The following is a 19,182-nucleotide window of genomic DNA, read 5'->3' on the forward strand; positions in this document are numbered from 1 at the left end:
TAAAGGTAAGATATTTGGAAGAAAATATACTAATATATTATTACGGACTTTAACGCTTCACATCAGTATTTTCTTATTTATTTATTGTATATGAGAACTTATGACGTGAAATATAAATGGCCTTAGATTTGTTTTTCATTAAGTTTTAGTACTACTTGTTGGAAAAAGAAATCATAAATAGCCGCCCTCATTTATTACAATAGAGTTCCTAGATGGCCGCCCATATTTATTAGAGTGTAGAGTCCCTAGCATGATGTAGTTCCAATACACATTTAATTGTTGTATTCCAAGGGACTCAAATCTCCCTATAAATATTAGGGAGATGAGCATTTCATATGAATAAGAAAAACATACAAGAAATATTTTCTTTCTACTTCCTACTCTCAATATGCCTTACCAACTTATCTATACCTCTCTCGATTACCATCTTTAAGATGGTATCAGAGCAGGAAATCAACAAAAAGCCTCAAATGGAGGTCAGTCAAATACACACCCTCGAGCTATTGATCGAGTCTATCTCAAATCTAATTAATGTGTACAAAGCCAACACAAATCAAAACCAAAAATCCTACCACCCGAAGAACTTCGGCGTAGAGTCTACTCCTACTACAGTGGAGCACTCGCTGCTTGCTGCCCAGCTCGAGATCGAGCCGGAGAAAACCTCTGAAACACCAGAGAAGAAACCCGAGGAACCAAAAGCTACTGACAAGCAGGTACCAACCTCAGAAGCTGAAAAGAAGCTTTCAAAAGAAAAGCCATCTGAGGTATCAATTGAGAAAACCAAGTTACCTGTGGAGGAAAATGCTGCAGTAGACGAAGAAAAGGAAGCCGCTAAAGATGAAAATGAAGAGAAGGCGGCTAGAGTAGCGACGGCGGTGGCTGAAGCAGTGGAAACGGCTGCTCCTGTTGCAGCGACAGCAGCGGCTGCTGCAGCGACGGCGGTGGCGGCTGAGCAGCGGAGAAGAAGGAAGAAATGTGGAGGAATAGCCCCTCAAGCTAAAAAAATGTGCGGGATGAAGAAGGGTCCGATTTGGGAGTTTTGGAAAAACACCCCCTCCATTTTGCAATTTAGCCCCCCAAGTTTGAAAAAATCTCAAAATAAACCCTACCACAAAATTTCCTCCCAAATTCTCCCCCAGCCAATTCCGATATTATGGAACATACCCCAGTTGACCGAAAAATTGCATAAAACCCCCTCTTTTGTCCGAATTCCCGAGAATACACCCCGAACTTTCGACAAAAATGAAAATACACCCCGACATTTTGAATTTCAGCCTTCCATTACTTGTACAAACAAATTCCAAGCTTTAGCGTACTCATCTTCCTCAAACATAGGACCTAAAGACTATCATTGGATTTTTGATTGTGGGGCAACCGATACCATGTCCTTTGATGCATCGGACTTCCTCGATATTTCTCAACCCACAAAAATTTTTGTCCAAACAGCTAGTGGGGAGTTAGCACAAGTAGAGGGGGCAGGAACTATATCTATATCACCAACCCTTCGCCTCTCAAATTGTCTTTATGTTCCATCTTTGTCCCACAAACTGTTGTCAGTGAGTCACGTCACGAAAGAACTTAACTGCAAACTTCTAATGCAGCCTCGTTTTTGCATGTTACAGGATATCAAGACGGGGACGATAGTTGGGCGTGGCACTGAGCGACATGGACTATACTACGTAGATGAGATTGCCCAACACAGTACTGCGCTGCTAACTCATGGACTGAATGAAAGACAGGTTTGGCTCTTACACCGTCGGTTAGGGCACCCATCTATAGGATATCTCCGTCTACTCTTTCCCAAACTTGTTTCTTCTTCACTTGTTTTGAATTGTGAAACATGTGTTTTGGCTAAAAGTCATAGACATTCCTTCAAGTTGAACAAAACTAGAGAAAAATCTTCGTTTGCTTTAGTTCACTCTGATGTTTGGGGCCCTGCTCCGGTTACCGGAGGTCAAGGATTTCGGTATTTTTTGCTATTTGTTGATGATTTTTCTCGTATGACTTGGATTTATTTTTTAAAATCAAAATCAGAAGTCTTTGAAAAATTCACTGAGTTCTATAGCCTTGTCCAAACCCAGTACAACACCAAAATCCAAGTCCTTAGATCTGATAATGGGAGAGAATATGTGAACTCTAGAATGAAAACCTTCTTCACCGAAAAAGGTCTCCTTCACCAAACAACATGTGCATACACACCTGAACAAAACGGCGTGGCTGAGCGGAAAAACCGGTATATCCTTGAGATCACCCGTGCACTTCTAATAGAGTCCCACATCCCGAAATCTTTCTGGCCTGAAGCCATAGACACATCCGTTTACCTTCTAAATCGTCTTCCAACAGGAATCCTAAACTTCAAAACCCCTTTAGAAATATTCTCTTCAAAACACTCAATTCCCTCTTCTCTCAATCTTGAACCCAAAGTTTTTGGTTGCACTGTCTTTGCTCACATACCCAAACATGATCGCGATAAATTCTCACCATGTGCAGTCAAATGTGTTTTCTTGGGGTACGGGAAAAATCAAAAAGGGTATAGATGTTATGACCCGTCAACAGATCGCATGTATGTCACTATGAACTGTGACTTTGTTGAGAGTGAGTACTTCTATAGCCAATCTAGTGGTCAGGGGGAGAGTGAGACGGAAAATCCAAGCAGTGACGCACTAAATTGGGTACCTCTGTGGGGAGAAACCATTCAGGGGGAAAACAACCAAACTACCCTATCAGACCAAAATCCTGTCATAGAAATCGGTCCAACAGAGGAAGTTAGCAGTACCACCGGGCAGTCAAATCCACAGGAACATAACGTGCCGCTTCAGGACACTGCCAAGCTATCTGACCAGTCCTTGAATCCTGAGGTAAAAGCTTCTGATCCCAATATTAGTACCCTACTTGGAACCACTGACAGTGACAGGAAAAACAGAAGTGATACAAATGAACCACCGACGGAACAAGAGACAGGGCACGACAGATTGCCCCAAAGAAGTACAAGGGGCATTCCTCCTCGCAGATATTCGCCAGACTGGAAAGGGCGGAAATCGAGATACAGCATTGCCAATCTCACCCAGGGACACCTTACCGAAATGGCTAGGGCGTTCGAAGCTGCACTTTATGAAGAAGAAGAGATTCCGCAGTCCTTCGAAGAGGCAATAAAACACAAGCACTGGAGGGAAGCCATGAAGAAGGAGATTGATGCCTTGATAAAAAATGAAACGTGGGAAAAGTGTACTCTACCTCCGGGAAAGAAACCAGTAGGATGTCGGTGGATCTTCACCATAAAAAGACGTGCAGATGGTTCAATCGAGAGATACAAGGCAAGATTGGTTGCTAAGGGATATACTCAGGTGTATGGAGTAGACTACGAATAAACTTTCTCCCCTGTGGCCAAACTAAATACAGTAAGAGCACTTCTATCTGTAGCTGCATGTAAGGAATGGCCATTATACCAGTTTGATGTTACAAATGCCTTCCTTCATGGAGAACTTGGGAAAGACAAAGAAGTCTACATGGAGGTCCCCCCAGGTTTTTGTGAAGAATTTGGAAAAGGACAGGTGTGCAGACTTAGGAAGACTCTTTATGGGTTAAAGCAATCCCCCAGAGTGTGGTTTGGAAGATTTTGCCAGGCAATGTTCAAACATGGCTTCAAACAGAGCCATTCAGATCACACACTATTCCTAAAGAAGAGGAACGACAAAATGACATGTCTAATAATCTATGTTGACGACATGATCATAACAGGAGATGATGCCGAGGAGATCCAAAATCTAAAGGAGAATCTTTTCAGGGAGTTTGAAATGAAGGACTTGGGAGCGTTAAAGTACTTCCTAGGAATTGAAGTATTGAGATCCAAGCACGGAATATTTCTAAGGCAGAAGAAGTATGTTCTTGACATGTTAGCAGAAACGGGCCTACTGGACTGCAAGCCTGCTGAAACGCCAATGGTACCCAATCATGGATTGAAAATTGTGGATGGAGCTAAGCCTACAGACCGTGAAAGATATCAACGGTTAGTAGGTAAACTTATCTATCTTTCTCATACTAGGCCCGACATCACATATGCAGTTGGAGTTGTCAGTCAATTCATGCATCAGCCTCAGGAAGACCATATGGATGCTGTCATGAGAATTGTGAGATATTTAAAGGGAACAGCCAGCTATGGGGTATTCTTACAAAAGAAGAAAGATCTGGAGATTGATGGATACACCGATGCTGATTGGGCAAGCAATCCGGTGGATAGAAAATCTACCGGAGGATATTTTACCTTTGTTGGGGGCAACCTTGTCACTTGGAGAAGCAAGAAGCAAAAAGTTGTAGCTCTATCAAGTGCAGAAGCCGAATTTCGAGGAATCAGAAGTGGCCTGATGGAGATACTTTGGCTTAGGCGATTGTTAACAGAAATTGGCTTTCCGCCCACTCGGAAGAGTCAGCTTTTCTGTGACAATAAAGCTGCGATTAGCATTTCAGAAAATCCCATACAGCATGACAGGACCAAACATGTTGAGGTCGATCGTCACTTTATCAAAGAGAAACTTGAAAGCGGGATTATCGAATTTCCTTTCGTCCGATCTGAGGAACAACTTGCAGACATGCTAACCAAGGCATTGAGTCCTAAAGTCTTCAAAGAATTTCTGGGCAAGTTGAGTATCGGAGACACCGTTGCTCAACTTGAGGGGGAGTGTTGGAAAAAGAAATCATAAATAGCCGCCCTCATTTATTACAATAGAGTTCCTAGATGGCCGCCCATATTTATTAGAGTGTAGAGTCCCTAGCATGATGTAGTTCCAATACACATTTAATTGTTGTATTCCAAGGGACTCAAATCTCCCTATAAATATTAGGGAGATGAGCATTTCATATGAATAAGAAAAACATACAAGAAATATTTTCTTTCTACTTCCTACTCTCAATATGCCTTACCAACTTATCTATACCTCTCTCGATTACCATCTTTAAGACTACTTACTACTTTGACATGTAGACCATCCCTTCGAGGATGTCCAAGCAATGAAACCTTCTTTAAAAACGAAAAATAAAAAGATCGATCAATAAATCAAACATCTTCAGTCTCTCATCTCAAGTCAACTGATTATTAAGGAAAAATCGTGAATTTTGGACCATTCCAAGTGGAGAAACAATAGAGTTTAGATTTGTTCGCGACACGAAAAAGATTCAATCCCATTCATTAAAATATAGGTATGATTTATATTGCACGATGTTTACATCTAAAGGATGTTGTCTTCTTCACAAATACCGTTTAAGGTATCCTTGATGACGTCCACATACTGTTTTATGGTTGCCATATTAGATTAAATAGCATTAAAAGAATGTGTCCTAGTATAACTACAGATAAATCTAAACTTTATGATTTTTCCGACTTATTTATAAAAGTACGAGACATACAAGAATGTTGACCGAACTTAAAATGTTCTAGTGATTTTTTTCTAATTTAATAACTGTAACATGAATATAACACCAACAAAATTCATTGTATCTTTTTATAATATGTCTGCATTTTCAACTAAGAGCATCCACAATGGCGTCCGTCCCGGTGGACGTCCGACCGGCGTGCCGAAGTTCCACGCGGGACGTCCGCCATTGCACAGCGGTGACGCAGATACGGACGTTCGCTGCAGACACCGAAGTTCCGCGGCGTTACCGGGACGTCCGCCATTGCGTTGACCCCACGGACGTCCGCGCGGACGTCCCTATTATTTTATATTTTTTTCAAAAATTCTATAAATACGGCTCGTTGAACTTCATTTCATTCGCACCACTTGTATTAACGAGTATCTCTCTCTACACGTTTCTTTTATATATCCAGAATGGCTGGTAGTGGTAGTGGTAGTGGCTTTGGTGCGGGCGGTAGCGGTGGGGGTGGTAGTGGTGGGCGGTATGATGAGATAATGAGGCGAATTCATGCACGTGTGTGGGAGGCAGCGGAGAGAGAGATACAAGCAGCCTTGGCATCGGCGATACCTCGACCCATCCATCGCCGATCTATAGTAACCTGGGACCACCTCGCTGCACACCGTCGGTTGTACGAGGATTACTTCGCTTTGGAGCCACGATTTGGGGAGAACATGTTCCGGCGACGTTTTAGGATGCATCATCCGCTCTTTCTGCGTATCGTGAGCGCTTTAGAGCATCGATACGAGTATTCAGGGCGCAGGAGGATGCGGCTGGTAAACTCGGCCACACTCCGATTCAGAAGTGCACTGCCGCAATCAGGCAGCTGACATACAGAGGCGCGGCTGACATGTTCGATGAGTACCTCCACATCGGCGAGACGACTACCCGTGATGTGAATCTGGGTGTCCTAAAGAAAAATCAAAGAACCGGATTTGAGGACAAATCCTTTCACAAAGAAGGAGAGGATGATGTGAATCCCGGTATTCACAATCATAGAATACAACGATGTCGAGGGCCATGGGTTGATTGGGGTCCGAGAAGAGGGTGGAGACATGTCAAGGTGCCAAGCCAAATTCAGAGGTCTGATTCAAACTGGAATTTCACTATGAAGATAAAATCCAAATGCACTCCTCAGACCACCATTGTCTTCATCGTCAAAAGAGCTTCGCGTGGGTATCTTGCATGCCCCAATCGAAGCCCGGATGAGAAAGTTATGATCATTTTAAGAAAGTCGCGCAATGTAGAAAGAAACACGCGGGCGGGTGTTTTTCCAACCCAAAACACCCGGCCGGGTGTTGTTGCCGAGAAATCAGTTTTTGTCCAGAGACTTCACGCGAGCGGGTGAAATGAGCCGTGGAAAACACCCGGTCGGGTGGTTTGTCCGGAATGTGACTTTTTGGCCAAGAATTATTTTATTTTGCTTCTTTTTTACTGTAGTATAAATACTCTTGCTAGGGTTTATTTCATAGCAGACTTTGAATGATATTGAAAGAACAAAGACTCCATTGTGAGCACCATCTTCATTTTGAAGATTTATCAAAATCCCTTGTGGTTGCATTCCAATCTATCGTTGGACTTAAGTTGAATGTTAAGGCATGCTTGCTAGTTCTTGTGTTGCTAGTTGGTGGAGCCATTAGGTTATTGTTTGTGAAAGTAGCCATTTGGTTTCCTTTCTTGAGCTTTAATCTAAAGCATAACACCTATCATCTTCTTCTTCTCTTCCATCTTTTTATTGTCTTATTTATTGTTTGGGTTATTGGATATTTTTGCAAGAACAAATCCGGGAAACATATGTTTCTTGAATCCTTAAGATTCACATTAGCCCGCGATTGCCTAAAGTATTTTTGTCAGGGCGTTAGGGAGATATTCAGGGATAGGTATCTTCGAAAGCCTACCCCCGAAGATTGTCAGGCTCTGCTGGATATGCACGGGACTCAGCATAGATTGTATGCATTAAGAGTGGAAGAATTGCCCCGTTGCCTGGAAAGGGGTGTACACTACGGGTTTCAAGGGCAAGAATCCCACGATGATCCTTGAAGCGGTAGCTGACTACCGGCTGTGGATTTGGCATGCCTATTTTGGAGTAGCCGGGTCGAACAACGACATCAACGTCCTCCAGTCGTCGCCCCTTTTCAACGACCAGTGCATGGGCGTCGGTTGGGCCGTCAATTTCGTCGCCAACGGCAACCAGCACAACATGAGCTATTATTTGGTCGATGAGATATACCCTATGTGGCCCGTCTTTGTGAAGACGATCAGATGTCCGACAAAAGAAAAGAATGTATATTTTGCGGGTCGTCAGGAGGCAGCGCGCAAGGATGTGGAGCGGGCATTTGGTTTGCTCCAGGCTCGATAGGCGGCAGTAAAGGGTCCATCACGGCTGTGGTATGCTGACAGCATCGCCGATATGATGTACGCATGTATTATCATGCATAACATGATTGTCGAAGATGAAGGTCCAGCACTGACGGATTGGGCCAATGATGATGTTGATGTTGCGGGTCCAGGCCACGGCGTGGCCACCAACAATGTACGTATGTGGATACCCCATGACGAGGTCGAGCGAGTCCGTGCATTTGCCGACATACGCAAAAAACAAGCCCATATTCGACTCCAGAACGATATAATTGAAGAAGTATGGCAGCGGATGGGTCGTCGTTGATGGAATTTGTATTTATTGAAGTGTACTTTTTTAGTTTTTTTTTGAAATGTACCTTTCTTTTTTTTTTATTTAATGAAATTTTAATTCCGTAATTGTGGCGAAATTTTAATTCCGTAAATTGTTTAATTTGGTGAATTTGTGAATTTTTATTTTTGTGGGAAGTTCGTCGGGATGTCCTTGTAGATGTCCGCCACATTGCAATGGGAAGTCCTTATGACGTGACAGTGCAGTGGGAAGTCCTTATGACGTGGCAGAAGATATTTTTGGGATGTCCACTGGGATGTCCGCCGGGACATCCGCATCATTGTGGATGCTCTAAGCAAGCCAACATAGTAAAAAAGCCATCCATGTCAGCCACATATTTTGATATTTTTCTATGTTGATATTGATAAGGGTACGCCACGTCGACTCCACCTCCACCACTTATTTTTTCCAATCCAGCGGGTCCCACCATTTATGAAGAATATACGTTTAGCCGTTTGAATCTCAAGATTCAACCATAGACAAAAAAGGAATCAACTTATATTTATAATACCCCTAGGAAATAAATTACTACGTACTACTACTCTTATCTCTTTCGAATGATACACTTCTTTTTGAGTATTTCTACTGTAAGTATTTAATGAGTCTCCAAAAATTAAAATACCACTATTCACTCTCTTTATTTTATTATTTTATATTAGTTTAATTTTACTGAAATCATTAAGCAACACTTATAAAATTCTGTATCGAACATAAAGTATATGTATTCATGTAAATTCAGTTTAGATTTTTTTTCGGAATAAAAGCATCCATGCAACTTCGATGGGTAATATTTATGGAAATCCAATTTTGGTGAAAATAATTTGAAAAGGATCAGAATGAGTATAAACTTTAGATTATTTTCAGAATAAAAGTATCCCTGCAACTTCAATGGGTAATAATTTATGGACTGGGACATATCAAAAGAATCGGATTCACTAACTAGATGTGAAATTTCAATCAAGGTTGAAATTTTAATTATGCATTTAGCTTTCTTGTTAGATTGGTTTGACAGAATGTAACTAAATAAAAATATCTAGTTCTGATTAAATTGACATATTATTGCTAAAAATAACAAGATTAGATTTTTTTTATCAATATCGCAATTTTTGAAGTTTCTTATTAAATAATTTTGACAATTTTCTCGATCGTCCCAATACCCTAAAATTCGATGTCCTACATGTCTTTATTTTTTTATGCAAATTTTCTTGTCTAATACATATAATATAAGTGTATCGTTGGAAATTTTGATTAAAAAGTTGTCTTAATAAAAAAATGAATACTATATTATGTTTTTGAAAATAGTAATGATTACAAATAGGTAAAAAGATAAATAAATAAAGTTGTCTATACAGTATTTATTACAAAAATATAAGTGGAACTGAAAAGTCATAACTACCCCTTAAGCTGCAACGAAACAATCAAGTGAAGCAATAAAAATGTAAACAATGGCCTTGTCTTTTTCAATATAAAGTGTATATGTATGGTGTCCGAATCATGGGCTTGCAGCTGAAATATGCATCCGAAACTGAGGTATATTTGATTGCTTGAGATTAAATTGATTTTTTTTAATTTAAAATAAATTAATCAAATTATTTTGTAATATAAAAAGTTCAATGACTCATAGCTAATCAGGCATGATCAAATCTACGAGTCACTAATATAGAGACACATCCATCCAATCGAATAAGGAACTGCACATAAATTTCAACCATCTAATAGTGTTTGATTTGATGGACTAAATAAAATTGAGTATTATGAATGTTGTTCAGTTGGATCGATAAACTTAATACTTAATACAAGGACATTGCAAGTATTGACCTTTAATCCAGTTCAGTTCAGTCTCGGAACAAGTTAATCTCGAGCAAACTTCCAAACCAAACACCCCAAAGGGTATTATTGGCAATCCGGTGATGTTAAGCTTCAACCAATAAAAATAAGGGAATGCTGAAATCAAGTTTAATCCTATTTAACTCTCTGTTTAGCCTTAATTACGTTCTCTCTTTTCTTCTTTTTCTCCCTTTTCCACTCTTTTTGTTTGTATTCAACTGGCAATTGCTGTTGCTCTCTCTCTCTCTGCTGGATTGTTGCGCAAATGGCAGAGAGAAAACCTAACCGTAGAGAGTAATATTCCTTTTCCTTTCCAATCCTTTCATATCTCCTTTCCAAATTATAGTATGTTAATTCATCTTTGAAAATAATGAGTTCATATGGATTCTCGTGACTTGATGTGTGTGTGGTTGTTAATATGTTGTCTCAATCACTCACATTAACTCTTCCATATTTGTTTTCTCTGAATTTGATGCGTTGAGAGCTGAGTAAATATTTGTTACGTAGAAAACTGTATAGTTTTTTTTTTTACTGAAAAAGAAAATTATATAAAGATGATTTTGTGTTTGTCAAACATGGCAGCAATGAAATCTGTGATTGATTTATGATTTTTCCACAATTTTAATTGAGGGGTGAAATTATCCAATTATAGATCTCTTTTCATACTCAATTGGTGACCTTATTATAATGGAGTTTTGAAGATAAATTTCAGTAATTAGAATTAGGAGATTAGATTTTAGTAGATTTGTTCATGTATCAAACTAAATCTTCATTTCTGCATATTTCTAGTATGAGATGAGTCAACTTTTCTCAAGGTGTTATTGCTTCATGAAATTTCACTAGTTTATGATTAACTATCATCTCCTCAATTTCCCTATGTGCCGGTGCAAATTGGTAAGAGGAAATGTTGCTGTCGCGTTAAGGGTTGTTTCGTGTATGAATTGGATTGTGCCAAATATAATAGATGTAAGATGGAAGGGATTGAAGATACAGAAGTAGATGGCCATGTTTGTTTAGAGTTTTATCTCTAAATGAATGATGTGTTTTGCTTCCTTCCACTGTTTTTATACCATTTCAAAGTTCTTGTTTCACCTGCCTAAGACCGATATACCCATGTCCTTTTCCTGGTCCTTATATGTAGTATGATAGAAATCAAGATCAAGAAAGCATACTTTGGTGTCTGCTTCATTTCATCAGAGTTTTACAATCTCTAACTACAATCATGACGCGTTCTCCTGAATCTGACCTACATCTTTTAGTAAGCTACAACTCACCAGTTTGGGGAAGTATGTATCTTTTGATCATGCTTGGCCGACTATATCACCAAAACTGTGTCGTTGTGTGTAGGTTTCTTTATCCTTTCTTCGAATATGATTTGAATTTTGAAGCGTGTCTTTTTTTTTCAGGTGAATGAACTGCAAGGACTCTGTGTTCAGTATCTTGAATTGTAGAGGTATTTGAGGTTAATGATACCTTCCAATAGTAATTTTTCGATAAGGATGCATCTATAAATACTCAGAACACTGCTCGGAAGAAGTTAAAGAAATGGATAGATCGGACACATCTGGTTTTGTGAGTGGTGGGGGCAGCTCGTATGTTCATGTTTTCTTCATTTTAATCTATAGATTATCTTACTAGTGTATCAAAGTCTTTTAAGCTGCCACTTCATTCCTTCGAAAAAGTTATATTTTAAGTTAATAAGATCAACAACATGCATCCTTCCTTCTACTCTGAGTTTGTTAAGAATTGTAATGGCGGAGACACTACTCTACGGTTGAATGGATTTGGTTATGTGTCAAATGAAGATTCCATGTTTGGAAGTGGTGAAATGAGTGCTGGTGGTCAAGGTACTAGCGTAAATAATCCCGATGATGGATGCAAGTTAGTACTTGGACTGGGACCAACTCCCAGTTCGTATTCTGATAGCTACTCGCTTCCTATGGATGAAAGTACTAAAGATCTTGCACCTGTATACACCTCGGGACATGACTCAATGTTGAAGCTGGGTCTTTCTGGAAGTACTGATGTAGTTTCTGATGCACTCAATGTTCAAGCTTCAATACAGCTCGGTGATGAGGGTTCTACGTCGTGCAAGAAATCAGGTGGCTATATGAGGAGCCTTGTTATGGCCCCAAGAGTGGAAGATGCCAACAGGTTGTTGACAAAATATAAAACTACGGAAGTTGATGCAAAATCCAATTTCCATCTTACTCGGCCCAGTTCTGAGCCTTCATCTCTCTCTGACCGCTCCATGAGTGCCGTGTCTGAGCCTAGAAGTGCTTCGGAATCATCACAACAGAGGGGTATAAATTCAAGAAGATGTAAGTATGATGGATGTATAAAAGGGGCACGGGGGGCAACAGGTCTGTGCATTGGGCACGGGGGTGGACATAGATGCCAGAAGCCCGGATGCAACAAAGGTGCAGAAAGCCGAACAGCCTTCTGCAAAGCACATGGAGGAGGGAGACGGTGCCATCAGCTTGGATGCACGAAAAGTGCTGAGGGAAAGACGGACCACTGCATTGCCCACGGTGGGGGGAGACGCTGTGGATTCTCGGGAGGGTGCACTAAAGCAGCGAGAGGGAAATCCGGCCTTTGCATAAGGCATGGTGGGGGTAAGAGGTGTAAGGTGGAAAGCTGCATCCGAAGTGCTGAGGGACAGACCGGTTTGTGCATCTCTCACGGTGGTGGGAGACGTTGTCAAGTCACTGGCTGCACTAAAGGCGCTCAGGGGAGTACCATGTTCTGCAAAGCTCATGGTGGTGGGAAGAGATGCATATTCGCAGGCTGCACGAAAGGCGCTGAGGGGAGTACGCCCCTCTGCAAAGGGCACGGTGGTGGGAAGCGCTGCCTGTTCGATGGAGGAGGGATCTGCCCGAAGAGTGTGCACGGAGGGACAAGTTTCTGTGTTGCACATGGCGGAGGGAAGAGGTGCTCTGTTCCCGGATGCACCAAAAGCGCCCGTGGCAGGACTGATTGTTGCGTGAAGCACGGAGGGGGGAAGCGTTGCAAGGTTGAAAACTGTGGGAAGAGTGCTCAGGGTAGTACTGACTTCTGCAAGGCCCACGGTGGGGGAAAGAGGTGCAACTGGGGCGAGGGGAAATGCGAGAAGTTTGCACGGGGAAAGAGCGGTCTGTGTGCTGCACATTGCACCCTGGTCCGGGGGAGGGAAGCGAGGAAAGGGGGAATGATAGGCGCGGGACTCTTCCATGGTTTGGTGAGCCTTGATAAGGCGCGTTCGTCATCAGGTGGGAGTGTGATCACGGACTCAACCAACTCGGTCGAGAGGGCAGCCAAAAGGCAGAAGCTCATCCCACCTCAGGTACTGGTTCCTTTGTCGATGAAGGCCTCGACACTCCAGAGGAGCGCAGGGGCTGGCGAGGACGCACCAACGAGCTTTGGTTTCGCGGGTCCGGAGGGGAGAGTACATGGTGGTGGACTCCTTTCGTTGCTTGGTGGAGACCTCAATACTGCCATAACTGGGATTTGATGGCTCCACCAACTTCTTCTTATTAAGATTTGTGTAAATTCTTGAATAATAATGTAATGTGTGATATGTGTTGTATGGTGCAAGAGGAATGCTATTTTGTAGATGCATTTGAATATTTAATAAAACTTGTAATTATGTTGAAGAATTAAATTGTTATATGCCAGTGCACTTATAGAGATATTAAACTTGTATTATTGCACTAATTTTTTCATAATTACAATTTTCTTTTTGCATTCATAGCTACTATAAATACGCTTCAACTTCCTTAACTACTTTATGAATATGGCGGAAATATTTCTCTCTTTCAAATATGCGCATGAAGAGTAAGCTCATAGCTTCGCTCTGAATTCAGATTTCATCTTCATTTCTGGGATTCTGCTTCGATCAATCAACGAGTTACCTCGGCTGCAGAAAAAGCTCTCATCTTCAGGTGTGATTTGATTCCGATAATGCTATCTAAAGCTATTTGATATTTCCTGCGCCGGTTGCTAGAATCGGAACTCGAATTTTTCATTTTGATATTTCAGTTCTGATTTGTTTTAACTGTGATTTCATCCGATTGCTTAACGATTGTGCAATTCTTTCATGAATTCGTCCGCTTCGTTTTTGTTTTCCGATTTGAAACCTCGAAATGGCCCGCAATCGCATCGCCACAAAAGGCAAAATTGAAATTAGTTTAGGTTTAGGGTTTAACTTTGTAGCTAATTCTATCGACTGAACTGAACCTCAGCTTGTAATTCAGTTCTCGAAGTGCTTTTTGTTGTAGTTTGTTTCGCGTGATTTCTTGGATTATTTCTCAGCTAAGATTTCAAATTTCTCCATCAGCTGCGCTGCGTGTTCTAATTTGATTGATTTTCATGCAGTTCTGATTAATCAAGTGTTTTCTGAAAACAAGCGCGAATCCAAAGCTCCGAAGTTCAATTCCGGCGCCGTATCACAAATCAACTCGATGAATGCGGCCGGCAATCGCGGCTCTAGGTCACCGTTCGATCCCTACGCATCAGACAGCTCCGATTCCCCGTCTCCGCTGATGAAGTTCCTGCGCTCTGTCGATCCGCCACCGTCGTTCCTCACGCCGGTCAAGGATGAGGAAGATGTGATTGTTATGGATGGGATTTCCGTGCCTAATTCCAACAAAGGAAGCGGTGAAGTGAGACTGAGGTTGCCTTTGATGCCATCAAACTCTCTCAACTGCAGATTTGTGAGCCATTACCGGGAAACTTCTCATATGTGCCAATTTGGTTCCCAATGTCAGGTCTCTCTCTGTGATACACACACATCACTAAGCTATTCAACAGTGCTAATATTTCCAAATGGAACAGTTTGCACACGGCAAAGAGGAGCTGCGCCATCATCGGTTCTCAGGCAAGACCAAACTCAAGGTACAGAGCTAAATCCAAATGAATCTTTGCTGAGTAATTAAGTAATCTTGAGTGATTGTAGAGCCATTGCATATGGTTTCTTGTATGTTTTGGTCTGTTCTTGCATTTCCCTCTAGGATAGATCTCCAAACCAAACAGCAGTTTTGTGGGATCAAGCGATTCAAGCCCATCTCCATGTGGCTCTGAGTTCAACCGAAACAGCCAAGTCAAGGCTGCCGCAGCAGAAGAGGCATTCTCAATGCCACCACTATCACCAGTCCCAGCTGAAGAAGTTTCTGGAACTAGCACGGTCCCGGACACTACTATATATGCTCGTCTCGGATTGGACTCCTCGGACTGATGGGATCGAGGTCTGTTTGCCTTGTGTGGACAAGAGTTCATCAGAGGAAGATGTGGGTGCTTATATGGAGAATGTGCTGTATGGGGCCAAGGTGAAGAGGAGGCTGCCTGTGTTTGTTGGGATTTGCTCTGACTCTTAGTTGATTCATGCCATTTTGTGGTGATAGGATTTACTGATTTGATTTTGGTGATCTGATCGTATTGGCCGACATTGGGAAATTTTGAGAAATAATCAGATTCATGAGTCATGACCGAAGAGGGTGACAATAATTTCGGCCAAAATTGACTATTTTTGATGATCTAGAAATGTCTGCAATAGAGTAAACGCGGTCGATTTAGTGTCGGATGAAGATTATTTGTATTAGGTGTTGATGCAATGTTGTTGTACAAAGTGAATAATAGTATTTGATTTCCATTATTATTTTGCACTTTTTAAATCATTTATAGTAGTACTTAGTAGTTTTTATTCCCCTGACTATTACTATTTTTTTATATTTATGTAAAACTAATTCTACCAAAAAATGAAATTTTACAAAACAAATACTAATGCATTTTGCATTAAAAAAAATACTACTCCATATTGACACAATAACCTCTCTTTTTCAAAAATATGAATAAAATTAGCAAATAAATTAGAAAATTTAATCAAATTCTGTTTCTTCAAATTTGAATATTTGCAACTGTCACCACGATTTTTTTTTTCTTCAAATTTGAATATTTGCAACTGTCACCACGATTTTTTTTCCTTCAAATTTTAATATTTGCAATTGTCACCACGACTTTTTTTCATTGTCATACATCATGTAAACGATTCGAAAGTTTTAATGACATGGCGCGTAACATAAATAAATAAATAAATAAATAAATAAATAAATAAAGAAAAAAAAATAGGGTTAGATTAAAGTGGGAAAATCGGGTTTATGGGGCACTTTACACTAAAGATTACGTAAATGTACCCATTTTGTTATCTATTCCAAAAATGGGAAAAACGCCAACCACATTGGCGTTTCTATTAGTAAAAACGCCAACCTCATTGGCGTTTATCTTCGCGTCGTATTGGAGGTGTATTTTCGCCAAATACAGCGGCGGGAAAAAACGCCAATGAAGTTGGCGTGTTTTAAGGTAAAACGCCAATGTAGTTGGCGTGTTTAATTAATAAAAACGCCACTGAGGTTGGCGTGTTATGCTTAAAAACGCCAATTTGAGCGGCGTGTTTCTGTTGAACCATATCCTTATCAGATCTCCCCCAACATCGCGACCCTAAACACTTTCCCTCCCCAAAACGCGAAAACCCTTCCCAAACGCATAAAAACCTTTCGCTCGGGTCGACCCGGTGGTGGATTTAAGCGTGGATATTTTGAATTTGGCTAATTCTTTCAACCATTAGTCCTTCTAATCGGTTAGTATATCAAATTTTAGACTCATTCTTCTAAACATTAGTCTTCCAATATTTGATTGATTGTTGTGATAATATATATTGTAGTGTAATTAATATAATAGTTTGACCAATTATTATGGGTACACTAATATTTTGATGGATTATTATGATAGTATATATTTTAATGGAAATATTTTGACCAATTGTTATGCTATTATATGTTATAGTATATTTTATGGATTGTTATGATAATACATATTGTAGTGTATTTAATAGAATTATTTTGTCAATTTTTTGGCTGACTCTACATAATGATGAATGTAAAAATAATACATATTTATTTGTGTTTTACATTATTGCAGATAGTATGACGTGGTGTGTCAATTTATATTGGGGTGGAAAGATAATTCCCGGAGCAGTTATTTCGTATGATCCTCCTTTTGCTAAAGGATTCATTATGTTGGATGAAACAATTTCGTACGATGACCTTGTGGAAAAAATTTGTGAAAGGATGGGGATAAGCATATATGAAAACAATATTCAAATAATATGGAAACGTACTATATGCTTTGGATCCGGAGTCACGTTTATAGGTGTTCAACTAGAAGAAGTATGCATGCAACTAATGTTTAGTGAGAGTATGGTTATTGGAGGTGTAATTGAATTATATGTTGAGTATTCGGCAATTACTCAACATCATAGTCATCATGTCATAAGTTATGATGCTGGTACGTCAACGAGAGCCCAAGAACCATATTTTCCTGCAACACAAGATTTTGATGTTGGTACGTCTACGAGAGCCGAAGAACCATATTTAGCTGCAACACAAGATTTTGAAGCTGGAGGCGTGCATTTAGGGGATCGTGACAATTGTGATGTGGTGGAGGACATAATAGGTCCTGATAAAGCCGACTTTCTTGATCCACAATCACCTTATAATTCTGAAGATTCCGACACGGTTAGTACAGACTCAGATGGTGATCCGTCGGATGATGAACAATTTGTTGCTTCAAGACCATCCATTCCACTTGGAGAAACAGCAGTTGGAGAAACATCAGTTGGTGGAAGGGCAGTTGGAGGAAGAGTAGTTCCACAGTTCCCACAGCCTGGAATCAACTACTTTCGCACCTTACCAGGTCCATATGATAGTTTTGATCCCAAAAACTTTGAGCGTGATGATCCCAGTGTGCATTATTGGAGTGAAAAGGATCCTACCAATGTCGGTTTGCATACTAAATTTAGAACGAAGTTGGAATTGAAGGCAGCTGTGACTCATTGGCATTTGGAAAAAATCCGACAATATACAGTTGTTGAAAGTAAAGGAAAGAGATGGCATGCAGTTTGTAAGTGGCCACAGGGAAATCCGAAAGATAAGTCCTTACCGCCATGTTTGTGGGAGTGCCGAGCAACACTGAGGAAGCATGATGAACACTGGCAAATTAGAGTGTTCAGCACTGCTCATACTTGCATGGGGGATCGTAACTATAATGGCCACGCTAATCTTTCGTCGGGTATGATAGCGTTGAGTGTTCGCCATCAGATAGAAAACGATCCTTGCTACAAGGTAAAAGCAATTGTGGCGGATATTGAAAATAGATTTCATGTCAAAGTTAGTTACAAGAAAGCATGGTATGCTCGGAGGACAGCGATTGAGCTTGTATACGGTGGATGGGAGTGGTCGTTCAAAGTTTTACCAGCTTATTTGAATGAAGTGCAAAGACAAAATCCTGGCACAATTGTGGAATGGATGCACGATGACATATTAAGCAATGGTATGAACAAGGTATTCAAGTACGTATTCTGGGCTTTTGGACCAGCTGTGGAGGCTTTTCAACTATGCAAACCAGTTTTAACGGTTGATGGAACTCATCTACGTGGACGATGTCGAGGTAAAATTCTTATTGCCGTTGGATTTGATGCTAATAAGAAATGTTTGCCTGTTGCATATGCCATTGTTGATGAGGAAACCAAAGAAAGTTGGAATTGGTTTATGGAACGCATTAGACTTCATGTAGCAAAGCATGAAATATGTGTCATATCTGATAGGCATGTGGGAATCATAGATGCAATGAATTCTCCCATATGGAAAGAAGAACCCAATGTGGGTCATCACAGATTTTGCTTGGTACATGTTAGAAAGAATGTTTTGCAGAATCACAAAGGTATCATGGTCAAAAGACTTGTTTGGAAAATTGGTATTGCTACCAAGAAGCGCAAGTTTAAGATCAGACGTCGTTTACTTCGAAACGTCAACAACGAGGCTTTGCAGTACCTTGATGCCGTGGAGTTAGAAAAATGGAATCTGGCGTATGACAAACACAAAAGATGGGGTGAGGTTTCCACTAATATGGTGGAATCTTACAACAATGTGTTGAGAGGCGCAAGACAACTCCCAATTAAAGCTTGCATTGATATGATATTCTGGAGGACAATAGAATGGTTCAATGACCGGTCAATTGCATCAACACAGTGTGCCACACCACTTACCCCGTGGGCGCATGAAAAGGTGTGCAAAAATGATGCAAAAGGTCAATTGCATAATGTGAGAGCACCCAACACAATTGCAGGGCATTATGTGGTTCGAACAAAGCGTCGAATTGGTGGAAAGGGCGCTAATAAGTGGAAAAGGCGAGACAATTGTATAGGGTAATATTTGTATGTATTGTGTAAT

At 40.6% G+C, this 19,182-nt stretch overlaps 2 protein-coding genes across 7 annotated transcripts; both read left to right on the top strand.

Annotated features, from left to right (window-relative positions):
• The first annotated feature begins 10,073 nt into the window (after window positions 1-10,073).
• Window positions 10,074-13,562, top strand: LOC121755863 (loricrin-like). 3 transcript variants are annotated; one of them, XM_042151278.1, is made up of 2 exons: window positions 10,074-10,216; window positions 11,329-13,562. In XM_042151278.1, exon 2 carries the CDS (start codon window positions 11,634-11,636, stop codon window positions 13,410-13,412), a length of 1,779 nt encoding a protein of 592 aa, XP_042007212.1. In that variant the 5' UTR covers window positions 10,074-10,216; window positions 11,329-11,633; the 3' UTR covers window positions 13,413-13,562. The 3 variants fall into 3 exon arrangements, with proteins under 3 accessions (XP_042007212.1, XP_042007213.1, XP_042007215.1); XM_042151279.1 differs by lacking the exon at window positions 10,074-10,216 and adding an exon at window positions 10,235-11,265; XM_042151281.1 differs by lacking the exon at window positions 10,074-10,216 and adding an exon at window positions 10,235-10,816.
• A 122-nt stretch (window positions 13,563-13,684) lies between these two features.
• On the top strand, window positions 13,685-15,561 carry LOC121754110. Of its 4 annotated transcripts, none has more exons than XM_042149458.1 (4): window positions 13,685-13,842; window positions 14,276-14,667; window positions 14,735-14,794; window positions 14,911-15,561. In XM_042149458.1, the coding sequence occupies exons 2-4, from the start codon at window positions 14,362-14,364 to the stop codon at window positions 15,271-15,273; spliced, it is 729 nt and encodes a 242-aa protein (XP_042005392.1). In that variant the 5' UTR covers window positions 13,685-13,842; window positions 14,276-14,361; the 3' UTR covers window positions 15,274-15,561. The 4 variants fall into 4 exon arrangements, 2 of the variants coding, with proteins under 2 accessions (XP_042005392.1, XP_042005393.1); XM_042149459.1 differs by having other exon boundaries at window positions 14,916-15,561; XR_006040544.1 differs by having other exon boundaries at window positions 13,687-13,842; window positions 14,276-14,662; window positions 14,735-15,561.
• The last annotated feature ends 3,621 nt before the right edge of the window (window positions 15,562-19,182 follow it).

This window comes from Salvia splendens, chromosome 11 (genome assembly GCF_004379255.2).
Source record: "Salvia splendens isolate huo1 chromosome 11, SspV2, whole genome shotgun sequence".
Taxonomy (NCBI): domain Eukaryota; kingdom Viridiplantae; phylum Streptophyta; class Magnoliopsida; order Lamiales; family Lamiaceae; genus Salvia; species Salvia splendens.

Coding starts and splice junctions, on each gene's coding strand:
- LOC121755863 (XM_042151278.1), top strand. CDS start 11,634: ATGCATCCTTCCTTCTACTCTGAGTTTGTTAAGAATTGTAATGGCGGA.
- LOC121754110 (XM_042149458.1), top strand. CDS start 14,362: ATGAATGCGGCCGGCAATCGCGGCTCTAGGTCACCGTTCGATCCCTAC. Junction 14,668..14,734: donor AATTTGGTTCCCAATGTCAG/GTCTCTCTCTGT, acceptor CAAATGGAACAG/TTTGCACACGGCAAAGAGGA. Junction 14,795..14,910: donor CAGGCAAGACCAAACTCAAG/GTACAGAGCTAA, acceptor ATTTCCCTCTAG/GATAGATCTCCAAACCAAAC.